This window comes from Culex pipiens, chromosome 2 (assembly GCF_016801865.2).
Source record: "Culex pipiens pallens isolate TS chromosome 2, TS_CPP_V2, whole genome shotgun sequence".
Lineage (NCBI taxonomy): Eukaryota > Metazoa > Arthropoda > Insecta > Diptera > Culicidae > Culex > Culex pipiens.
The window spans coordinates 71248136-71268880 of record NC_068938.1 but is presented as its reverse complement, the minus strand read 5'-3'; the positions used below and the strand labels follow the sequence as shown (position 1 = coordinate 71268880).

Below are 20745 nucleotides of genomic sequence, written 5' to 3'. Positions count from 1 at the left end.
GTTTTTTTTTAAACAAATTTTCAAAATTCGCAATGTGGGTACCAAACGAAGCAAAGTATTGTGAACAGTTTTGCTTTATTATTTATTTTTCTGAAAATTACTAAAATTTTCATAAAATACAGTATTTTGTTGTAAATACTAAAGTTTTCACAAATACAGTATTTTAACGAAATTACTAAAATTTCATAATTTATAATGTATTTGTAATGTGGTATAAAATTTAGCAAAATTTTCATGTGCATTTTCGATTTATATTTTTTTTGTAAAATACTTAAATTTTCATAAAATACCGTATATTTTGCGGAATTACAAAAATGTATGCTTTTTGTTTTTTTTTTGAAAATCGTATTTTTGCGAAAATACTCAAACTTTAAAATTTGCAATATGGGTGTCAAACGAAGAAAAATTTTATATTCATTTTTGTTTATTTAATAAAATACTGTAAAATACTGAAATTTTCATGCAATATAATATATTTTTTTTTGTAAAATTTTAAAATTTTCATAAAATACCATTTTTTTTGCGAAAATACTAAAATTTCCATAATCGCAGTATGGGTGTTGCGAATGTCGGGAGATCAGGGCGGACACCGGTTTCGTGAGCGGAACAACTCAATGAAAACACCAAATTTTCCATCGCTACAAAACTGTAATTTTATTGCAGTCGGTAATCAACAGATAGTTCACAATAACACAAATTACTTACGACTTTGGTGTCCGCACTGCCGCTCGTTGCAAACTGTCGTCTACTTCTGATTGTTTTTGAGCAGTAGCACGGACACAAGTCGCAAGCACATACAATAGTACGAAAACACGACGATCTTGAGCAGCAGTGTCCTACGGGTGCGACACTTGCGTTTTTGTCGCAACAATGGGTATCAAACGAAGCGAATTTTTGGAATGTATTTTCAATTCATTCAAGTTCAATTCAATTCGGTTTCATTGGTGAATAATCAAGACACAATAATTCTGTTACAGTTCATAACAGAGTTTTGGAGTTCCTTTCAGCTGTGTGTGGCATTATAATCCATTTTGGAACAATTTTTTTTTGACTAAAGCACGAACAAGTGCAAGAATAAATAAAAAAAAACTTACAAAAATATATGTTCAAGAGTTTTTGCAAAAAACACAAATTTTTACAAACTACCCTTTTTTCGGAAACACTAAAATTGTTATTACAGTAGTTGTTCGGTACCTGAGCGTTGTATAACTGGACTGCTTTTTATCTGGGCGCTCGATAACTAGGCTGTAGCCCATTTAAAAAGCAGACAAACGTCAAAAAACGAAAACAAACCAAAATGACCGAGGGGTCATAGAATGCACAATCAAGTGTAAAAAAAACTTTTTTATGTTTTTGTGAAATTTCAAATCACAAATTAAGGAAACTTGAAAAAATGGCTAGGTAACTTTTATTTTTAAATTTTACTAAGAAAGCAAAATGCATTGATGGTCCCCTTGGCATTTTCCGTTCATTTTCCGTTTTTTGTCGGGACCGATTTTTCGAAAAAATGCCAAACTTTGAAGGCCTGTACCGAGCTCCAGGGTGCTCCAAATGTCAATGTTATATATACCAAAAGAGGCGCAAGGATCTGGCCTACACGCTAGTTATGTTTTTGGTAAACGCATTGGTTGCCAAAATGCCTCAAAAAGTGACATTTTTGAAAAAATCTTTTTTTACGGGTTAAATCCCATTTAAAATTGAAGGGCGGAGCGCCAGCTCCTGTTACGTCCAATCAAGCTCATATTTTGGATTTGGGCTTAGTATGCCCACCGGAACAAACCCTTGAATGCCCGCCAAAAAGTAATTTTTGTTACACTCTATTAAAGACAGTTTGACAAAATGGCGTCACGTCCCGTAGCCCAAACCCTTACCTGTGACCAGCGTGAGCGCGCACAGGCACGCGAACGCCGAGATGTCGATCTCCATCGAGTGCAGGCTCTTGCTGAACTCGAGGATCGCGTTCAGCCAGTCGCCGAACGAGCGCTGGCACTGCAGCTTGTGCAGCACCACCCCGTTGCAGAAGGTCATCTTGGTGTCGTCGATGCGCGCCCGGTACGACAGCCGCAGCACGAACAGTTCGAGCGAGGCCGACTGGAACAGCAGCTCCTGGTCGTCGGGGCTGAGATCGCTGAAGCCGGGCAGCTTGTCGGCGAACTGCTTGATCACGTCGACGGACGTGGTGAGGAGGTTGTAGAACTGCTGGACCTTTTCCGCCTCCGAGATGATGGGTTCGTTTTGGCCAGGTTCGCGGTACTGGGCGTAGTCCAGGCTGGCGAGATCGGGAGTGGTGTCGACGTGGGCCCGCACCAGGGCGGTGATCATCGAGACGGGCGGGCTCGGCGGGGACTCCTGGGGGGACTTTGGCTTGGACGGTAGCCGACCGCGGCGTCCTTTGAGCGAGTCGGTGCGAACCACCTCCTTGACCATGCCGACGGCGAGACACTTTTGGAAGCGGCAGAACTGACACCGGTTTCGTCGTCGTTTGTCAACGGGGCAGGCCTTGTCCGCCAGACAGACGTACTTGGAGCCCTTTTGTACTGTTCGCTTGAAGAAGCCTTTGCAGCCCTCGCAGGTTCGGACGCCGTAGTGCTGACAGGCTGCCGTATCGCCGCAGACCGCGCACAGTTGGGAGGGGCTCTGGGGGGTGGTTCCTCGGGGTGGAGCTGGAGTTATGCAACCGCCGGAAGCAGCGGCGGCGGCGGCCGCTGCAGCAGCGACCTCATTGTTGTTGACCGTGTTGGGGTTGTTGTTGTTGATGTATCCTGGTGAGCTGGATGCTGAGCTGGAGGCGCTCGGTAGGGCTGAGTACTTGTAGATTCCCACTCGGGGTGGTTTTGGGCTTTCGCTGCTGGACGTGGACTCTGAGCGCTGCAGTGGTAGTGAGGCTCGTCGATACGGCGTGGACACGTGCAGCTCGGCGATCGTCGGGAAGGGTGGCAGGGAGTAGGAATCTTGGGGCGTTACAGCACCGTAGTTCTGTGGAGCGGGGGAAGCGGTCAGTGTGGTGTTGCTGGGGATCTGGACGGCGGCAGGACTTACCGTGGCATGCGGTTCGTACGCAGGTGAGTAGAACCCTCCCGTGGTCGGTGGGGGGTTGCTGTACTGGGTCGTGGGCTGGGCCGGCTGCGGCGGGAACTCGTAGTGACCCTGGTGGATGCCTGCGGCGTGATGGGCGGGGCCGTAACCTCCGTGGTGACCGTATGCGACGCTTTGGTGGTGTGGTGAAGCCGCGATCTTGAAGCAGTCCTCGTCCATTTTGAGCCCAAAGTTTGCCAGCTGGTTGAACTTGATCTGGTACGTGTCCTGGAAGCTTGGTAAGATCGAGTTGATGTTACTGGCTGCGCCACTTGGGCCAGGTATATCGGTCGCTGGAGCTCGTCCCGTGGGTCGTTGGATTGGTTGTTGTTGGATAAGCTGTTGATGACGCGCGCTGCTCGCGAGTACGGGGTCACTGCTCGATCGAAGCGTCAGCAATCCAAGCTCCTCTGTTGACGAAGTCTCCAACAGGAGATCCTGATCGGGTTCGGTGATTTGTGATCGCTGAGGAAACGGACCCTGCAACTCGGTGAGACTTTCTTCCTTGTAACCACCCTTCAGCAACGCAGCTGGGATGCTATCGCTGGAGCCGCCAAAGCTGGACGGATTCTCCTCGTAGCCCACCAAGGTATCGCTCGAGCTGTTGGAATGTTGCGTCTGGTCCAGGTACGACTCGGACTCGACTGTCGGGGTTTGGGACGAGGGTGGCGGTGCAAACAGCTCCGCGAGCTTGTCCAACTGCTGGGAGGTCGGCAGAAGCTCGGGACTCAGCTGCTGCTGCTGTTGTGGATGTGAAGGCTGTAGATGACTGCTGCTGGGACTTCCGAACGAACCCAGCTGATGGTACGATTGCTCGGGGTGGTTCTGCTGCTGCGACAGTAAATAATCAAACGAAGAAACCGAACTAAAAGAAGTAGCCTGCGAGGGGTGAGAGAGAAAAAAAGGGTGAAATGTTCATTAAAATCCCATCCAAATGAAAGGGGCGTGGCTTGGCGCTTATGTTACGCGCGAAAAAAACTAGAGCGAAAATCAACGACGACGACGGCGCCGGGCTGGCTTGGCCGGGCGCCAACCGAGCGTACCGTACCGTCCATGCCGATAATATCAAGAGTCATGGCGTTGATTGGACGCGGCGCGGCGTTGGACGGAAGGAAGGAAAATTAATGAAAATTGGGTGGGAGGAGAGACCGGGCTGTTCGCGCGCTGTGTTGATGGGCCGTGGCGCGTGAATTATTTATTCACGGTGGAAAACGAAAATGGGGGAAAACTTTGCGATACGCCTCGTTTGGCAGTGGATTGGTTGGGTTGAGGGTTGGGTTATTGCTGCCAAGAAAAATGAAGATTGAAGTTTGTTGATGATGAAAGTTCCAACAATATTCAGCGACAATTGTCACAATAGTTAATCAAAAACTACGTACATTCCATCCAAACATCACTTTATCACGCGTAACCCAAAAAAAACTTGTCTTCATACGCTCGTGATTAAGTGTAAGTGCACATGATTACTCATCTTAACCTCAATCGCAGCATCGCCCAGCATCCCCCGACCTCCATCAACCAACATCAACCTGCATCATCATGGTATAGTAGGCATTGACCATCTTGGGTTACATCAGCACGGTCGATCCGCACCTTCTAGGAATCGCCGCCACCACCACAACAACCTTTCGCCGGAGCAAGTGAGGCCGCCACAGGAAATGACCGAAAAAAGGCCCCCCCGCCTCAACTGGAGCAGATCTCCGGTCAGTGCGCGAAGCACAGGTCAACAGACCGACCTCTCTTCCGCGATGCGATGGATCATGCGAAATGATGTGAAGCATAATTAGTTAATTAATGTTTGGAATTTTTATAAAGTTTGGGCCGAGTTGCGGAGTTGCGCGGAGGGGCGGGCTAGGGTGGTGCAAACATGGTAACGTTTGATTTGGAAATACATACATGATTTTTTCAAAATTTGAAAATAAAATTTCCTTTGCCCTTTCTAACACTATGCTTTAATACATTAGCGATATTTATTTTCTACTTTAAAAATAATAAAAAGTGTTGAATTTTCCTCTTTTTAAAGCCATTCATTTTTTCATTTTTTTTAAATTTTGCTTACACTTTTTGAGTGCTTTCCGTATATCACTAGAAACCATTTTGCAGCATCAGTTTGTCCATAGCATTTTCCATACAAATTTTGCAGACTTCCATACAAAAATTATATATTTTTCACGTATATGCAAATATTCGAAAATCTATATCTCTTGAAGGATTTTTTGATCACTTACGTATCTTCGGCAAAATTGTAGGTATGGATGAGAACTACTCAACAAAATGTACGAAAGTGTTTGGATATTTTTAAAAGTACTTTTTGTTACTGAATTTAATTCTAAAATATACTTTTTTTGTACATATTTTTTTAATTTTTTGACGCCATGGGCACATAATTGACAACATTTGAAAATCAAAAAAATATGTGTGTTTAGCCCCTTCAAAAAGTTTTTCTTGAATATTTTATTTAAAATTATTGTTATCGAAATAAGCAGATAATTTCACCTTTTTTTAATTTTTGATATTGAAAATCGGGCCATTAGTTCCAAAGATTCCCAAAAAACAAGGGCTAATTAGGCAATACTGAGAAAATCTCATTTAAACAAGGTTGAAATAACCAAAATTTAGGGAATTTTCTTAGCTGTTCGAAAAAAGTATTTTCAAAAATGGTCAAACATGGGCACTCTTATAAAAAATTGAAAATCTGCGACTTATTCAAACGAAGTGACTCTAAAATGGCTATAAAATTCAAACGGCCTCCTTATAAAAGTTTCACTATTATAATAATAGTACTTTATGATTGCAAATTTGATTTTTTTTAGATTTGTTTCAATAATCCTCCAGTTTTTCATCAAATCAAAGATATGTCTCCGAAAACATATTTAAAATAAAATACTAAAAATAAAAAGAATCAAGATTACATTGTTGTTATTGAAAATCTATGTTTAGTGATTTTAAAAGGCTTTTTTAAAAGGCTCTTTTCGTAGAAAATTGCGACTCATTTTGTTTCCTATGGATTTTTCTATTACAATTATTTGTTAATGGACAAAACGAATTCAATGAAAACTGTCACCGAAAATAATTTGAAGTAAAGGAAAAGAGTTCCAGATAAAAAAATATATAAATTCAATACGTTTCTTTTATAAATCAAGTTAAATTTGTTTAATTTGTATTTATAAATTCAATGTTTTTTTAATTCTTATGAAAATGAAGGAAACCAAACAAGGCCGTATCAACAAAGTTCAAAGAAGCAAAATGTTGGGAATTTTCTCAGATCTTCGATTTTTTCCAAAAATGAGTAGACATGAACACTTTTTCTTAAAAATTAAAAATTTGCGACTTATTTGAAAAAAAATGACCTTTAAACTTAAAACTGGTCTCCTTATAAAAATTATTCTGCAACACTTTTTGATTGCAAATTTGATTCTTCATTAAAAATATTTTTAGACTTTTTTTAGATTTGTTTCGAAAAATCTTTAGTTTTTCAAAAAATCTTTATTTGGCCAAAATTGTTTTGCCTATTCTGTTATTTTCAATGTATGTCCCCTTATATGTTAAAGAAAATAATAAAGATAAAAAATCAAGATTACAGTGTTGTTTTCAGAAAACAATGTTAAGTGATTTGAAATGCTGTTTTTGAAGGCTCTTTTCGTAGAGAACTGCTCAGTATATAATTTTGAAGCGACTTATGTATTTTTTCCAAATAATTTTTCTAAGGATTCAGGCCATTATTATTTGTTAATGGACAAAACGGAATTTAATGAAAACTGCCTTTAAAAAATATTCTGATGTAATGGAAAGGATTTCTTGTTTTAAAAGTTCAATTCAAAAAAAATTGTTTATAAATACATTGAATTTTTTTAAACAGGTTTTTTTAAATATAGATTTTTTTTAAATTATTATGAAAATGAAGAAATTTAGATTACTTTTACTTAACAACTAATGCGCTATGGGTTTCCCACGTAGATATCTAGAGTTTTTTTTGAATAGGTCCTATAAACATATGAAAAAAATTAGTTTATAGGACCTTTTCAAAAAAAAAAAAAAAAAAAAAAAACTCGAGATATGAAGTTTGAAAGAAGTTAGCGAGAAATGATACATTTAATTGTCAAAATTTATTAATGTATGCATTTTTGGGGTCATATTTGAGCGTAACGTCCCAAAACCGGCTCCGTGGCTTAATGGTTACGGCTTCTGCCTCACAAGCAGAAGGTTCAGGGATCAAATCCCGGTCGGTACCTTTGAAATTTGGAATCAGGAATTGGAACATTGAATATGAACAAAAACGAAACTTGAATCAGGTGGGATTCGAACTCACACCTTTGGATTGATGGTCTGGGACTCTAACCAGTCGGCCATCTGAAGGTTATAAAACATGTTGTATTCTTCTCATATTAAATACGCTCTGATCCCTGATTTGCCTGAAGGGATTGGGAGTCTTAAGATAGATCAAGGATCCGTCTGGTGCTTGCTTCTATGTTAAGGCGGGGCCGAACAATGCCCAACGACCTCGGAATTGGGCCGCTAGGATCTCTGCCATTCTGAAATGGGTCATTGGAAGCAGCGCGAGGGCTATCACCACCTGATACCCGGGACTGAGATAAGTTGTATCAGCATTCGGTATATACAAAGTCTGATACAAATTATACTTTCCCATAATTTCGCTACCGGTTAGCGGGTATTGGATTGGACCACACACACACACACACACACACACACACACACACACACACACACACATATATATTTGAGCGAAACGTCCCAAATAAAGACAAAGAATAAATTGCAAGTCTCGTCCAATTTTGTCCAACTGTTTTTTATCCAAATTTTCAATTTTTCGTATCACTCTAATGGACATTGCCTTTACCAAGCCCCAAAAAAATAAGCATGTTTCTTGATAGTTCTGTTTTTTTTCAAGACTTCACCCAAACACGAACCACCCTAGACTGCAAGGAAAGCACTCCGCACGAATTGGGAGGAGAGCCATCGTCCCAACCGCGGCAAGTGAGTGCATAAATCTCTTAGCCTGCTCGCGGAGCCCCGGAAACCCGCTATTATTGGGCGATTGAAAGCGACAGTGAAGCGACGGGCACAGAGAGTTGAGTTCATCAACGAAGAGCGCTGCTGCCATATGTACCGAATCGCTAGGCACCCCCCGTCGGGATTGTCGACCTTCTCGAGGGGTATTCTTTGGCAGTTGCGCTTTTTTTCCTGCTTGTTGTGCGCTGATTGGGGTATCATCGCGCGCGCTGTGTGTCCCGGAGAGATGGTATGAACCGGGTAGTTGCAGGTGATTCGGCTTGCTTGGAAAAGAAGGACTACGAGGGATGGGACGGAACGGTTCAAGATCGATACCGGGCGATAAGCGTGGCGAAACGGATTGTTGCGCTCCAGAGATTTGAAACTGTTGATTGTTCTTCTGTTTGGGTTTGTTTGTTTGATACCGTTTGGTGTGCGATGTTGGCTCCTGCGGCGTTTGAATGCATTTAAAAAGGCATTTATGATGGTGCTATTCAATTTGAATTTGAATGAAAGGGCTAATGAAAGATGGAAATTGCAACCAGCTTTCTTCGGGAGTGATTTAGGCGAAATTTATTGTAAATCGGGAACATCAGATAATCAGTTTTATGAAATCAACAGACGAAGCATTACAAAGTTATGTGTTCACGTAAGGCAGATGAGCCTTTTACATATTTGGAACTATTCAATTCAATCTAAGGGTTTTTCCTCTCGAATGAATGTTGCGCTGCTGAAATTTGAAGATCCGTGTCCAAACCGTCATAATCAATAAATTGGTAAAGATTGCTCCATCGCAACAGATCATATCTCTCCGAATCTCACCGACGGGTGTCAAGTTCATCCGTTATCACTTTCCATCCATTTATCTTCCCAAAGTCTTTCGACACACCGTTGGGCGCTGCTGTTCATTGTCTGTTTATCTTTATCACGCGGGGGTAATCTATCGATAATGATTCACAACTGACTACCCCTGCTGAAGATGCAGTGATTCCCAGTGTGTGGTCAGTCTTTGGTTGAAGGATTCGACACTTTGCAGACACATGGCATTCGTCCCCTCACCGTATCTTGCTTCCATCTTTGGACGCGCTAACGAACTCACGGTATTTGATGGTTGGAACAACTGCACTATTGATTCACCAGCTGCCACCGCCGTGTGTGTGTCCAATCGTCAAATTTGACACAATTTCTCGGGTTAACCTTTTGAAGTCTCGCACGCGCCCTCGTCCCCGCCATTCGCTTCGCCACATAATCTCATCATCTCATCCCAAATTCCGCCAATGTTGAGATGCAGATTTATCATCGCCGCGTAATGCCACACGCGAGTGAGAGTTTATCAATTTTAGCATATATGCACAGTTCGCTCGATGTCGTCTGCAGCCTGGAAGTCACCCACCCTCTTCGTCACAATAAATAACCGTGCATAAAAGAGCGCCACTTAAAAACCAATAAAACGCCATTTCCCATATACGCGGGAGAGCACTCGTGACTGGGAAATTTATCTTCACCATCACCGTAAACGTCAATCATCGCGCGCAGATCGTGGCGATGTTTTCCGCCGTCCTCGGCGATCTTTGCGCAAACAAAGACTTTATCAAAGCTTTCGACCATTTCATCAATAAAACATAAAACCGCACACTGCCGAATCGGCTCACCCTCACAAATTTCGGGAGGATCACGAGGGGCGGCGGAGGAACCTTCTCGCTTCATTCTCCCACGCAATTTAGGCCGGGCCGTGCGACGAAGACACACACTCACGGAAATTGATCTTCTTCGATTATCGACGATTTGGCTAAGCCGACGACAACGAATTCGCATGCGCACTGCACAATCACTGCTAACCTCATCAGCGTGATGAGTCAGGGGTGGAAAACTTCGCGAAGCATTGCAGTGACCATCGCGAGGCATTTGTACTGCCAGAACATTTCAGATGTGGAACTTGAACGTTACTATCATGTAGTGTCCTAAAATGGTTACATTCTTACAAACCATACACAGAAAAAAAAAATGATGGTAATATTCATCAGGAAATGGTGACAGATTTTGTGGCAAAATAAATGATAAATTTTACCCCAGAAAATGATGAATTTTCATCAGTTTTTGATGAATATTCATCAGGTTCACATTTTTACACATTTTTTATGTAATATTACACAAATAAAGAGGTAATATTCAACCTACCAAATTTTCAACATTCCAAAATTCAACTTTTTTTTTCTGTGTAGCAATGTTTACATTCTTACGAACCATCGCGAGGAAACAGATTAACTATCGCGAAGCAGTTGGCGAACCATCGCGATGGTTTTGCCGAGTATACCAATGGCTGCTGGCATCTTTTCTAAATTGATTAAATCTATTGTTTTCATGTTAAAAATTACTTTCTGAAAAGAAAACACATGGCGATTGCTTCACGATGGTTCGCAACTTTTCCACCCCTGCCGACACGGTGACAACCGGAACATCACCGGAGAACTGGGAAGACACTTTCGCCCGAAAAACGAGGCGCGTTCGTTCGTTTTTTGTGTGGCCGACCAGAGGTGAAAGAAACGATAATCAGTATCGCATCTTCTTCCGCAATTGTTTGGTGATGATGCCCTCGAAAGCGCTCGAAATCCGCGCTGAACTTTTTTTTTTCCATCGGCGAGAGTGTCGTTTTATGGACGCGCGGGCAAAATTTTACGACTTTTCGCGGACCGTTCAGAGGTGCAGCCGGTTGATTTGGAATACGGAAAATTGGTTCGCGAAGTCAATTTTGGGTTTATTATTTTTTTTTTTGCTTCAGAAGGATGTACCGTGAAAATAGTGGCCATGTGTAGGGGTAAAATTTGCATGACGGATGCAGAGGCGAAATTTTATAGTTTTTTTTAGATGATTTGATAGTTATTTTTAGAGAAGATGGCTGAAGGTTAACTTGATAGTGAACCAATTATACATCGACGGTAAATATTTATTAGGGTGTTTCATCCTAACAAAAAAGTTCTCAGAATCAGGCAAACCGAGGTTCCCCTAGTAGAGGATACCCATAGGGACTCTCATGCCAAATATCAGCCCATTTGGTTGAGAATTGGCCTGTCCCCAGCGGTTCAAAGTTTACATGTAAATTACTATGGGATTTTTATGCTTTTCGTTCAATCGTTCCTACAGGTCTGGGGACAACATGGATTCACTCGGAATAAAGACAGGTGTGTAGGGGATGGTCCAATGAACAAATTCCAGAAGGAATTAGGGTTGTCCATTCTGTCCCCAAGGTGCGCATTGGATCGACGTCCGGTGTCTCCAGAATCAACGATTCACCCTTCAAATGTACGCATTGTCCTTAGTATGCTATGACGGCTAGCTGAAAATTACGACGCCCCATGTCAGACGGTGAACACGTGGAGAAACATCGATTGCATGATTATTACAAAATCATCATGTTACGTTATTTGGAATAGTTCAAATTGTTACAGGAACATCAAAATTATAATTTCATTACTTTAAAGTATGTTTCTGAGCCAAAACTTGTGTGAATGCTCTGCCACGTGTTCACCGTCTGACATGGGGCGTCGTAATTTTCAGCTAGCCGTCATAGCATACTAAGGACAATACGTACATTTCAAGGGTGAATCGTTGATTCTGGAGACACCGGACGTCGATCCAATGCGCACCTTGGGGATAGAATGGACAACCCTAATTCCTTCTGGAATTTGTTCATTGGACCATCCCCTACACACCTGTCTTTATTCCGAGTGAATCCATGGGGTCCCCTGACCTGTAGGATCGATTGAACGAAAAGCACAAAAATCCCATAGTAATTTACATGTAAACTTTGAACCGCTGGGGACAGGCCAATTCTCAACCAAATGGGCTGATATTTGGCATGAGAGTCCCTATGGGTATCCTCTACTAGGGGAACCTCGGTTTGTCTGATTCTGAGAACTTTTTTGTTAGGATGAAACACCCTAATATTTATATTTAGATATTAATGTTGTTTGGTTAGCATAATTTGATTTACTATGACGAAAACTTTTTTTTGTCTTTATTTCTTTCCAAAGCTTTTTTTTCGGAATATAATTTTATGCCTACAAACCTCTCCACTTTTCATTTAAATGACAAATTTGGTTGCTTGCATTTTTTAATTACAATTTTCTTAAAATAAATTACCACGTAAATTGGTCAAATTGTAAAGTTAAACAATATTCCATCATTTTTACGTCAGAAGATGTCTACGAGGAACGAGCAGGTTGGACTGTTTGTTTTGACTTTGGCTTTGGCCCATTTATATAGTTTTGTTAGAATTCTTATCAAATTATCAATAGGCTCAGTGATTTTTCATCTTCAAAAATATTAATATTCATGAGGACCAACATTCCAAAGCAGTGAATTTCACGGTATTTTCACGAAACGTGAAAAATATCAAATACACGTGAAAATCTAATGTCAAAATTACAGAAAGTACTTTATATATTTCAATCAAATATAATAAATTTTAAATTTTTAAATTTTTAAATTGTTCTTAACATTAGATTTAGAATGAAATATTTAAAACCGACTAATAAAGCGATGCAAATATTTTTTAAATCTTTTGTCCCTCGACTCTGGTCGAAGTCGAGAGGGGAAAGATTGTTGAATTAGCCCAAACATGCTAAAAATGATTCTTAAATCAGGGGAATGCACTTGAAATTGATTTCAGTTGATTGCACTTAAATTTCCATATTTTTTGCAATGACAAAAAATTTCTTTTTGCCCTTTCATTTTTCTGGCCGATTTTTATGGGGGGGGGGGGGAGGGGGGTACCAGCCTTCAAAAACAGTTTGATTTAATTTAAAGATAATGAAAAAGTCTCCTTAAATTTCCTACGCTATTTGGATAATTTTCGATTTTTTGAATTAAATTAACCACAATGTTTGCTATTCACTTAAATTTTATCTATTTAATATTTAAATGAATCACAATCAAAAACAAGATTTAACTGAAGTGTTGTCGTCACAAAATTAATTAAAAAAGATTGAATTTTCATCGTCCTTTTGCTCAATAAAACGATGTTTAAAAGTTTTCATCTTTCCTCTCAAAAGTTTTTTTTAAATCAAGGAGCAAAAACAAAATCTTAAACAAAGCCTTTGAAATTAAAAGAAAAATATTCTTGGAAATTTCACGGAACTATGAAAAACAGTAAGATATTTAAAAAGGCCTGATTTTTTAAATTAAAAATAAATATTATGAAGCAAAATTCATACTAAAATTGTTATTTCACACACCTAGATTTTTTTACCAAATTCGTTTAAAAAAATTCCAAAATTCGGTTATAAAGTTCATTATTGTTCATCTTAAACCGAAATTCGGTATAATTTTGTTCATTTTGACAGATGGTTATTTATACTTTACAATTTTTCAACTACCGAATTCAGCTAAAAAATAATCTAAGTGTGCAGGGTATGATTTCATTTAGTAAGTTTACGAAGCAAAGCTGATGAAATACTAAATAACGATCTTTGAATTCTTAATTCTTACTTCTATGTCCTGATTGCTTCCTCTAACCATGGTTCCTGTAATATCGACTTAGAAAAAGTTGACTGAATCTACTATCATCAACATTCCCTACACACTTTGACTTTTTTTACCGAATTCGGTACCGTCAACTGGGGCGAATTGGGACAGCAGTTTTAATCATGTTAGAGCACAATATTTTGATTTTTCTGGTAGGTTTTAGATAGAACAGACTCAGAATTTTACCTGAATTTTGTTTAAACTAGTTTTGTTTATTAAATTATCGATTTATATTGCATTTTATGCTGAATTCGAAGCACGAATCACAAGTTTTCACATTTTACATGAAATCTGTTCAACTGAAATTGCCTATAAATTTGGAGATTTTTTTAAACTGTGTTTCAAAAACACATATTATTTATTATTTACAAACTTATTTAACCTTCTCCTAGTGGAAAATTGTCCAAAGAATCCTTAAATGCATTCCGTTTTCCGATTAAAAATCATGTTCATTGAGAAAATCATGACACTTTGAGATTTTTAAAATAATGACATTCATCAACATTTAACTTACTAACTTTTTAAACTTTTCAAAATTTTATAAAATGTTCTTTTTGACGTACTTTAAACACTTCTCTACCACGGTTAGTATGATTCTAAAACAATCCGTACGTATTTTAATTGTACTCTTCATTTTGCGCGCAAACCTATCAAAATCACCCCAGCTATCAAAGTCACCCCGTTTTACGGTACCGAAATTCGGTAACATGAACAATAATGAACTTTATCACCGTATTTCGGTAATATTTTACCAAATTCGTTTGTTTTCAGTTTCGGTAAAATTTACCGAATTCGGTAAAGAAAGCAAAACCGTTCGTTTTTCCCATTTCAGATTTGGACTGTGTTGCGTTGCTTTTTTTTGGCAACTTGTATGCATTTTATGTTTAATTTGCACGACAGCTTAGATCGTTTTCCCAACTTACAAGAAGGTTTCAATTACTCGGTCGACAATATTAAATCAAAATTGGGTTTGCTTTAGTCCTAAATTACATCCAAAAGTTGATTTTTCAAAGTATGCAGTGTAAAGCTATGAAAAAATAACTCAAAACAGTTCATTGCTCTGAATCCAGTCTTTTTTAGCCAAACCACAGAATAATGGTTCACATATTACATGTTTTCAAAACTCACCTGAGGTTGCAGCAGTAACATGCTGGTGTTGCCACTGCCAGCAGAGGTGGTGGTGGCGGCGGTCGTGGAACCGGTGGTCGCGGCTTCACCGGATGCTGCTTTCCGCCGGCTGGTGGTGGTCGCAGGACCTTTCTCGGGGCTCGAGGCCGGTGGCGACGTCGGACCGGCAACCCTTGGCGTCGACGGCGGTGGTGAGTTTACAACTTGCGACAGAAGTTGTGGAGCACCTGTGGGGGACACGAACGAGAAAGGGTTTATTTTTTGGGCGGATTAGTGATGGGCGGTTGATTTGAGGGACCGGTTTTTTGCCTTCCTCACTGAGGTAAGGCTATAATCCTGCTCTAAAATTGAACTTTTTATTTAAAGCTCGAAAACCCACCTTGATGTATACATATCGACTCAGAATCGAAAACTGAACAAATGTCTGTGTGTATGTGTGTGTGTATGTGTGTGGGTATGTGTGTGTGTATGTGACCAATAATGTCACTCAGTTTTCTCAGCACTGGCTGAACCGATTTTGACCAAACCAGTCGCATTCGACTTGGTTTAGGGTCCCATACGGTGCTATTGAATTGTTTGAAGTTTCGATAAGTAGTTCAAAAGTTATGTATAAAAATGTGTTTTCGCATATTTTCGGAAGTTGAATAAATGGCAGTAAACTGAACCAAACATCATCATGTTATACATCGTTAGTTAGGTAATTAAAAGACCTTTCCAACGAGTTCAAAACATTGGTAATCTGGCAACCCTGTCTCGAGTTATAACCACTTAAGTGATATTTATGTACTTTTTTGTAGCCGGATCTCATTTAAATGTATGTAAACAATGTCCGGATCCATCATCCGACCCATCGTTGGTTAGGTAATCGAAAGACCTTTCCAACGAGTCCAAAACATTGAAGATCTGGCAACCCTGTCTCGAGTTCTGACCACTTAAGTGATATTTATGTACTTTTTTGTAGCCGGATCTCACTTAAATGTATGTAAACAATGTCCGGATCCATCATCCGACCCATCATTGGTAAGGTAATCAAAAGACCTTTCCAACGAGTCTAAAACATTGAAGATCTGGCAACCCTGTCTCGAGTTCTGATCACTTAAGTGATATTTATGTACTTTTTTTGTAGCCGGATCTCACTTAAATGTATGTAAACAATATCCGGATCCATCATCCGACCCATCGTTGGTTAGGTAATCGAAAGACATTTCTAACGAGTCTAAAACATTGAAGATCTGGCAACCCTGTCTCGAGTTCTGACCACTTAAGTGATATTTATGTACTTTTTTTGTAGCCGGATCTCACTCAAATATATGTAAACAATATCCGGATCTTTCATCCGACCCATCGTTGGTAAGGTAATCGAAAGACCTTTCCAACGAGCCTAAAACATTGATGATCTGGCAACCCTGTCTCGAGTTATGATCACATAAGTGATATTTATATACATTTTTGAACCCGGATCTCAATTAAATGTATGCAAACGATGTCCGGATCCATCATCCGACCCAACGTTGGTAAGGTAATCGAGAGACCTTTCCAACGAGTCCACAACATTGAAGATCTGCCAACCCTGTATCAAGCTATGACCACTTATGATGCCACTTATGAGCCCTTGAGTGATATGAGTGTTTTTTTGTATTCCGGAACTTGACGAAATTAGACCATATTTGTATCCAAACCCATAATATCACATATCACCCATTGTTGGAAAAGAGTGAGGAAGGCACCAACCACATAGGTGGATTAAGTTAGTTTTTTTCGTTAAGGTACCATAATAGATCATAATTCACTGTGGGCGACACTTTGATGGATTTCTGCGTCAATGAAATTTATCCGCGGGGCCAAATGAATTCAGCTGCCGGGGTCAATCAACATAATTTAGCATAAACTTTGGAAGTCAAATGTCTCGGATGCTCTTCAATTGCTCACTCGCGGCCAATTTATACCCAATAAATCTCGCCAACGGTCAAACCAAACCTCGAATGACCACCGCGGGGTCGTCTTCTAATGTTGTTAATATTTTATTACACCGTCGCACATAATCACACTTAAAAATGGCCACCTCCTCGAGCGACGCGCGATGTCTCGTGTTTCGCGGACACAATTTGAATAAAGTCAGTTTCGGGGCCGAACCCGGGATTTCGATGGGAGTGGCCGCCCGGGATCATCAGCTCGGTCGCGCTTGCCAACTTGGGTGATTCCTGCGCTATTATTTTTGTATCGCGATAATTTACATATCGCGCTATGTACACTTCACGGACCGTAACTTCAGGGGGTAGAACCCCGGGCAGGTAATGTAAAAGTTAAGGGGGCGCATCGCAAAGGGACGATGATAAATGGTTCTCCTGATCACTATCGTGAGCGAGCTTCGAATAGAGGCCCTTCTAGATGAAGGTGAGAAGAGGGGTGAGACTATCCTTGGAGGGTCGTAAAATCAGTGATATTTAGCAAGTTCATTATTAGAACGAGGAGTAGTAAGTGTGTGTGTACGTCTGTGTGATTTGGAGTGGTGATTTCTTTATGAGACGTGACAAAACAGCAGAAGGAAAGGTGGTTTAGGTAGTGGAAGCTATATAGACTGAATGGAAATTGGAAAAAGGAAATTTGCGTATCCAATTTACATCTGTTGAAAGTGTTTCGGAAATATTTCACTCTGTAATTGCATTTAGATTGTTTATAATTGCAATATTTTTAATAAAATAGAATTATTTTGTAAATCAATTTATATTGTAGATTTTTTTTAAACGTGGTACTTTGAAACAAAAAATGTGTTAAAGATCATTTATTTTTAAAGACCATCTGTTTTTTTCAAATTATAATTTTAATATATGTTCCTCGACTCCAGTGCACGTCTATTCCCATTGGAATTTTGAAGATTTTTGTAATATTTTTTTTACCACCTGATTTTTGAGCAATTATTGAAGTTCTTTGTTTTCAGAACATGGTGAAAATGTTATCAGATATAAAATATTGTAATAATCAAATAATTTAATGAAATAATACTGAAAAATCGAGCATTGCAATATAAATTTCTGAATGTACTGATATTTTCTAAATAATCAGGGGACAAACAAATATTTTTTCGAAAAATTTAAAATTTCACATGAGAATTTGAAGTTTAATCAACTGAAAACCAGTTAAAATGCATTTTCCTGCATTTATAATCATATTAAGCATGTTTGAACTCCTTTAAAAACATTTAAAATTTTCCCACAAAAAGTTTTTTTTTCGCCAAAAAATATTTCCGTAAAAACCCTGCATATTTTGAAAACTATAATTGGAAAGCAACTGGACGCGTGTAAAATGCATTTTAAAACACTTCTTTTCATCCAAATGTTGAAACCAAGACTCGTAATTTCCATTTTTATACTTCAAAAAATATTTGCAACGGCCTAAAGCTTTTTAAAAAAAATCTAGAGCAAAACAAAGTCTTTTAAAAAAACATCAAAAGTTTTAATGAAATTTAAGTGAGTTTATTTGCAATCGATTTAAATATTAAGTTTTTAGAACAGTTTGGCTCTTCCTACCAATTTTGAATTCATGAAAATAAGTTGATTTTTTTTAAATTCATTCTAATAGTTACGAATAAAACAATTATTTTAAAAATATCTAATTAATCTATATTTATTTAGAAATAATCTAGATAATAAAAAATATCACAGTTCCGTTTAGAAACAACTGACTTTTCCTGTCCTTCTGAAGTGACATCAGAACTACTCAAAAAAGAAATGAGAAAAAGTTAAGCTTTTTCACACTCATATTGTGAACATACAAAAATTTCTATTTTGCTAGTAGTATGAAGTATAAAGTATGAGCCAATTATTCATGTTATTTTTTTTAAATCTTGTTTACTGTTTTTTAAGTTGTTTAAATTCTTTTTTTTAGATTAGTTAAAGTGATGAAATTTTTCCCGGCCATTTTTTGGTGTCTTTTGTCAAGCAATAATAGTTAATAATAGTGTTGAAAGTGATATTGATAGAGCAAACAATAAACCTTTTTCTATTTTTTTAAATTTGCACTCATATTTACCAGAAACAAATTATTTCAAGAATAATGCTTACTTGCTTTAGTCCTCTAAATTTAAATCTTTTTTCAAACGGGATTAAGTAGTTTTAGCAATTTGTTTTATTTTTGTTGCCTTGAATTAAAAAGTGGTAACTTGTGGACATCCAAATATAACCCAAATTGTAAACTGTTAAATTTAAAACGAAATTATTTTATTTTCTCACCCTTTAATTTTTAGTAACTTTTTCTTTTGTTGTTTTGAGATATGCTGTTCTAATGTTCTGAATATTTATATGAACTTACCGTTATTCATTTGTATTATTTTTTTATAGATTGATTTTTTTATATTTATATTTATATATAATTAATTGCAATTTGTGTGTGATAAAAAAATCCTTGTCAATTCTCCTATTTATTGTTTCTTTTGTGTATCTTACTGTAAAATGATATCATTAGCTTGAAACAATTTGCGTTTAGTCGTAGTCCAGGGCATAAAAACAAATATACAGGGCATAACAACAATCATACACTGATTTTATTTAAAATTATGGAAAAGCCAAATAATTATAAACAACTTAATTTTTGCAATTCCGTCGTGAAACTTTTCAGCACCCATTTCAGTGCTGAAAAGTAGAACTTTTCAGCATTTATTTTGAAAAGTGTTGCTATTCGATTCTGTTATTTTTGGTACAGATAAGTAGGCTATTTCGTCGTTCAAGAATGACAGGAAAAGTAAGTAGTTTCACAACGGAATTGCAAAAAGTAACACTTTTCAACATTTTTTTTTATTTAAACGATTTATTAACAAAATACATGAAAATTTTACTTAAAATTTCACTCAATGGGTGTTTTTCGGAATTGCAAAAAATGTTGTATGGAACTCGTTGCAAAACTTGATTTTTTCAGCACTCTTCGTATTTAATCAACTCGGTGAACCTCGTTGGATAAATGTACGACTCGTGCTGAATAAATCCTCTTTTTGCAACTTGTTGCATAAACTACTATTTTCAAAGCATTTACAAGGTCGCATATAATAACTTACACGAAAATCTCAAATCATTTTGAAAATTTAGGAATTCTTCCATCAAAATCCATTGGGAAAATCCTAAATTTGTTGAAGTCCCTTTCAGTCTTTTTAGAAGAAAAATAGAGAAATTAATAAAAATATCAATCATAAATTCAATAAAATATATTCAATGATTATTTTTTATTATTCTTCTGAAATCATTCCTTTTATTCAAAATTTAGATTTGTTGGAGATTGAAAATTATATTATTACTTAAATTCTTATTTATAGTACATGTAATTCCCCTTGATAACGATCTAAAAAATTAGTTTTGATATGGACAAAAAGCCTCATTTTTTACACTTTTTGGCAATTTGATTTGAAAGAATTATAGGTTTATTCGTGGGATCCTCTATAGTCCAAATGATGATGTCATCCTTTGGCTCTAGCATCTTCCGTGACTCGCACCGATTCTCTAAATCTTCGATCTGATTCGTCGAGTGCGTCGTTGTGACGCTCCAAATCGAATGAGGGATCAGTCGGCCTCAAGGGCCTTCTCGGCGATCCATCAAAGCGGACTGCTGATCATGTTGATTGGGTGACCCTGGGGCCCAACAACGCACAATCCGTCCATCACGTGGACCAAGCCAGGCTTCGGGGTTATGACCACTTGAGTATCGCACACATAAATATTCATAAGCCCAGGTTGACCGATAACATCACACCGGTTGTGTTGTTCCCAACCTCTCTGCTGCTGCTGCTGAAAAAAGGCCTCCGCACCCATTTATCATGCCCGTTATCAACAACAAACCGCGGCCAGAAGGCAAAAAATATATGTTTTAAAAGATATCATAAAACACCATAACAAAAAAAAAAACACTTCTTCTCACAAGCAAACTAAACTAGTAAACAACAGCTACGATCACAAACTCATATGAGGGGGTTACATAAATCGAGTTCCCTCCGAAATTCAAGTCGCAAAGGGGTCCAAAAAAGAT

The 20745-nt window shown here is 38.4% G+C and overlaps 1 protein-coding gene across 5 annotated transcripts in view; it reads right to left on the bottom strand.

The window, feature by feature from the left end:
• LOC120422518 (probable nuclear hormone receptor HR38) overlaps nt 1–20745 on the bottom strand; it is a 202302-nt gene that overhangs the window by 5994 nt on the left and 175563 nt on the right. For 3 of the 5 annotated variants that reach the window (XM_039585976.2, XM_039586009.2, XM_039585994.2), the window contains exons 2-3: nt 14737–14963; nt 1872–3954 (exon numbers count right to left, since the gene is read on the bottom strand). In XM_039585976.2, coding sequence (XP_039441910.1) covers nt 1872–3954; nt 14737–14963 — 2310 coding nt within the window. Of the gene's footprint in view, nt 1–1871; nt 3955–14736; nt 14964–16506; nt 16890–20745 lie in introns of those variants that run through there. The other 2 variants (XM_039585985.2, XM_039586002.2) reach the window with 2 other exon arrangements.